The sequence below is a fragment of the Palaemon carinicauda genome, chromosome 5 (assembly GCF_036898095.1).
Source record: "Palaemon carinicauda isolate YSFRI2023 chromosome 5, ASM3689809v2, whole genome shotgun sequence".
In the NCBI taxonomy this organism is placed as follows: domain Eukaryota; kingdom Metazoa; phylum Arthropoda; class Malacostraca; order Decapoda; family Palaemonidae; genus Palaemon; species Palaemon carinicauda.
The window spans coordinates 80,307,863-80,310,976 of NC_090729.1; the positions used below are offsets into that span (position 1 = coordinate 80,307,863).

At 32.2% G+C, this 3,114-nt stretch overlaps 1 protein-coding gene across 1 annotated transcript; it reads right to left on the bottom strand.

The window, feature by feature from the left end:
• Positions 1-399: 399 nt before the first annotated feature.
• On the bottom strand, positions 400-1,806 carry LOC137640991 (SCAN domain-containing protein 3-like). The gene has a single exon (XM_068373445.1). The coding sequence runs from the start codon at positions 1,804-1,806 to the stop codon at positions 400-402; it is 1,407 nt and encodes a 468-aa protein (XP_068229546.1).
• Positions 1,807-3,114: the final 1,308 nt, after the last annotated feature.

The following is a 3,114-nucleotide window of genomic DNA, read 5'->3' on the forward strand; positions in this document are numbered from 1 at the left end:
TCTTTTCAATCTCGTTTCAGATTCTTGTCACTGTAACCCAGTGGTTCTTAACCTTTTTCTCCCTAGCGCCCCTTTTCAGATATTTCTATAGGCTAGCGCCCACCATAATATAAGTGCTGTACTAAAATGATGACTGATGCAGTGAAGCTGCATCGGATTCTACATTGTAGTGTTTTCCAGTTAGGAAATAAAAAATTTAATCCTTAGAATATGATATATTTACTTAATACCAATACATCCACATTTATTATTACTTGAAGAAAATAGTCGCAGTATTTAGGTTAATTTTCAAATAGAACATGTATGTGCCTCCAAACAAACAAACCTCAAAATAATAATACTAATAATAATATGAAGAAAATACGTATCCAAAAAAAAAAAATCAGGAAACAAATGTAATTAATGACTACCTTGGGCCTGGTGAGAACTTGCCAACTTAATAATATCAGGTTCAATATTTGATAAACAGAGCCTCAAGTCACCCCTTTTACATATTTGCAATCTATTTCTCTGCCTAGTCAAGAGTTGCAAGACAACACTGAATCCTTTCTCTACCAGGTATGATGAAGGAAATGCTAACAATAATAATTTGATTTTTTTCCAAAGATGAGGATATTTATCTTGTTCCTTTGGCCAGAAAGCTTCATAGCCAATCTGCTGAAACAACACTTTACCTTCAATGTCATTTTGCAAGTCTATAAGTTCTTCAACTAGATTTGGATCAGCATTGGTTGCATCAGCCTGGAATGGATTTACAACCCACTCTGGTATTTTCAATTCTTTGAGATCTTTAAATCTGATCGTCATATCTTCTTTCAGTGCTTGAAGATGAGAGGAATAGCAATCTAGATCAGTGTCTGACAAACAAGAATCATCGGTTTGGTTTTCCTTCAGTGCTTTTGAGCTAGGAAACTGATTTAAGTCTAGTCTTAGTAAACAGCTTTTGTAGAAATCTAATTTACTAATAAATGCCATTATTATTCCCTTTGCTTTGATGAGACACATTTTGGTTCCTTGCAATTTAATGTTGACCTCATTTAATTTGTTGAAAATATCAGACAAATAAGCAACATCTGCTCTTCTGTTTTCCAAATGTGTACTAATTTTCTCGTCCAATAATTTACACTTAAAGAAATCAAGAACAGAATCATAGAGGTCATAAAAGCGTCGTAGACAGTTGCCTTTTGAAAGCCATCTGACTTCCGTATGTAGCAAGAGCCGTTCAAATTCTTCTTCATTTTCATGACAAAGTTGGCGAAAGATGCGGTCATTCAATGAATGGGCTTTGATCCTATTCACTGCTTTGATAACAGCTTGCAGGGTACTATGCAATCTGTCACTGAGATGCTTTGCAGCTAAATGCTGCCTGTGAATGACGCAGTGGATTGTAAAGATATCCGGAACTTCTCTTTTCAGATGTGCTATAAATCCACGATGGCGTCCAACCATTGACGGTGCTCCATCGGTTGCACAAGCAATAACATTTGAAAGTGGAATTCCTTTCTGTTTAAAGAATTGTTCAACTGCCTTATAAACCGTTGAACCTTTAGTGTCAACCTCTAATTTTTCAGCAAACAGAAACTCTTCAACAACTGCATGACTGCTATTTATATAGCGCACATAAGCCAGTATCAAAGCTTCATTGTCGCGTAGTGTTGTCTCATCAAGTTGTAAAGAAAATTGTGTTGTTTTGAGTTCATCATAAAGTTTATTTTCAATGTCACTTGCCATTTCATCAATTTTGGAAGACACTGAACTATTGCTCAACGGAATTGAAGGAGTTATATCTTTTTGAGTGGGCATCATGGTACATCCTTGTTTGCTTTTTCTGGATGCTTTACCTTCAAATGATCAATCATTCTCGAAGGTTTCATTCCTTCATTTGTGAAAGTTTTCTCACATAATAAACACATTGGTAGCTGTTCATTATTCACAGAAGGAATTACACCATATTTCAAGTATTCACTCGAGTATTGGCGACACTTTCGCTTTTGGTTACTCATCTTAGGTTTGGCTGATTACTCTGAAACAAACAAATATTTTTCATTATATACGACACAGAATGAATAGTTATATAGTTTAAGTATTTGTCATAACAATGTGGAATCCAAAAATGTAAAAAAAGAAAAGAAAAGAAAGTGTTAAGAGGTAGTTTAATATATCGTGTATAGATACACATATATGTTACACATATATTAATACATATTTGTGTATGTAAGTGTATATATATATATATATATATATATATATATATATATATATATATATATATATATATATATATATATATATATATATATATGAAGCTAAGGCCACAGAGAAAAAAATAATGGAGTACCGAGTGCTTTTGTGTTACTTCAACACATTCTCGAGGTGCAATGCTAGAACTCAGAGAACACCTAACAAAGTAAACGTAAGAGTTGAACAAGTTGAGACAAGTATTCAAAGTCCGGTAAAAACCAGTACAGCAAGCATCAACAGTTAATTAAAAAGAAACGGCCTTATAAACCTCGTTAATGACAAATGGGTCTAGTTTGTACATCCTTAATGAATTTATGCCAGGGTATGTACAAACTAGACCCATTTGTTGTTAACGAGATTTGTAAGGCCGTTTCTTTTTAATCACCTGTTGATACTTGCTGTGCTGGGTTTTACCAGACTTTGAATACCTGTCTCAACTTGTTCAACTCTTATGTTTACTTTGTTAGGTGTTCTCTGAGTTCTAGCATTGTACCTCGAGAATGTGTTGAAGTAACACAAAAGCACTCGGTACTTCATTCTTTTTTTTTCTCTGTGGCCTTAGTTTCCCATATTGCCACACGTTATCAAATGACGTATAAGCATGCATATATATATATATATATATATATATATATATATATATATATATATATATATATATATATATATATATATATATATATATATATAATGACATGTTTTTTTTTGTAAAGAACCGGCTGACAAAATATCTCAATCGTACTACTATTTATATATACATATATATATATATATATATATATATATATATATATATATATATATATATATATATATATATATATATATGTGTGTGTGTGTGTGTGTGTGTATATATATATATATATATATATA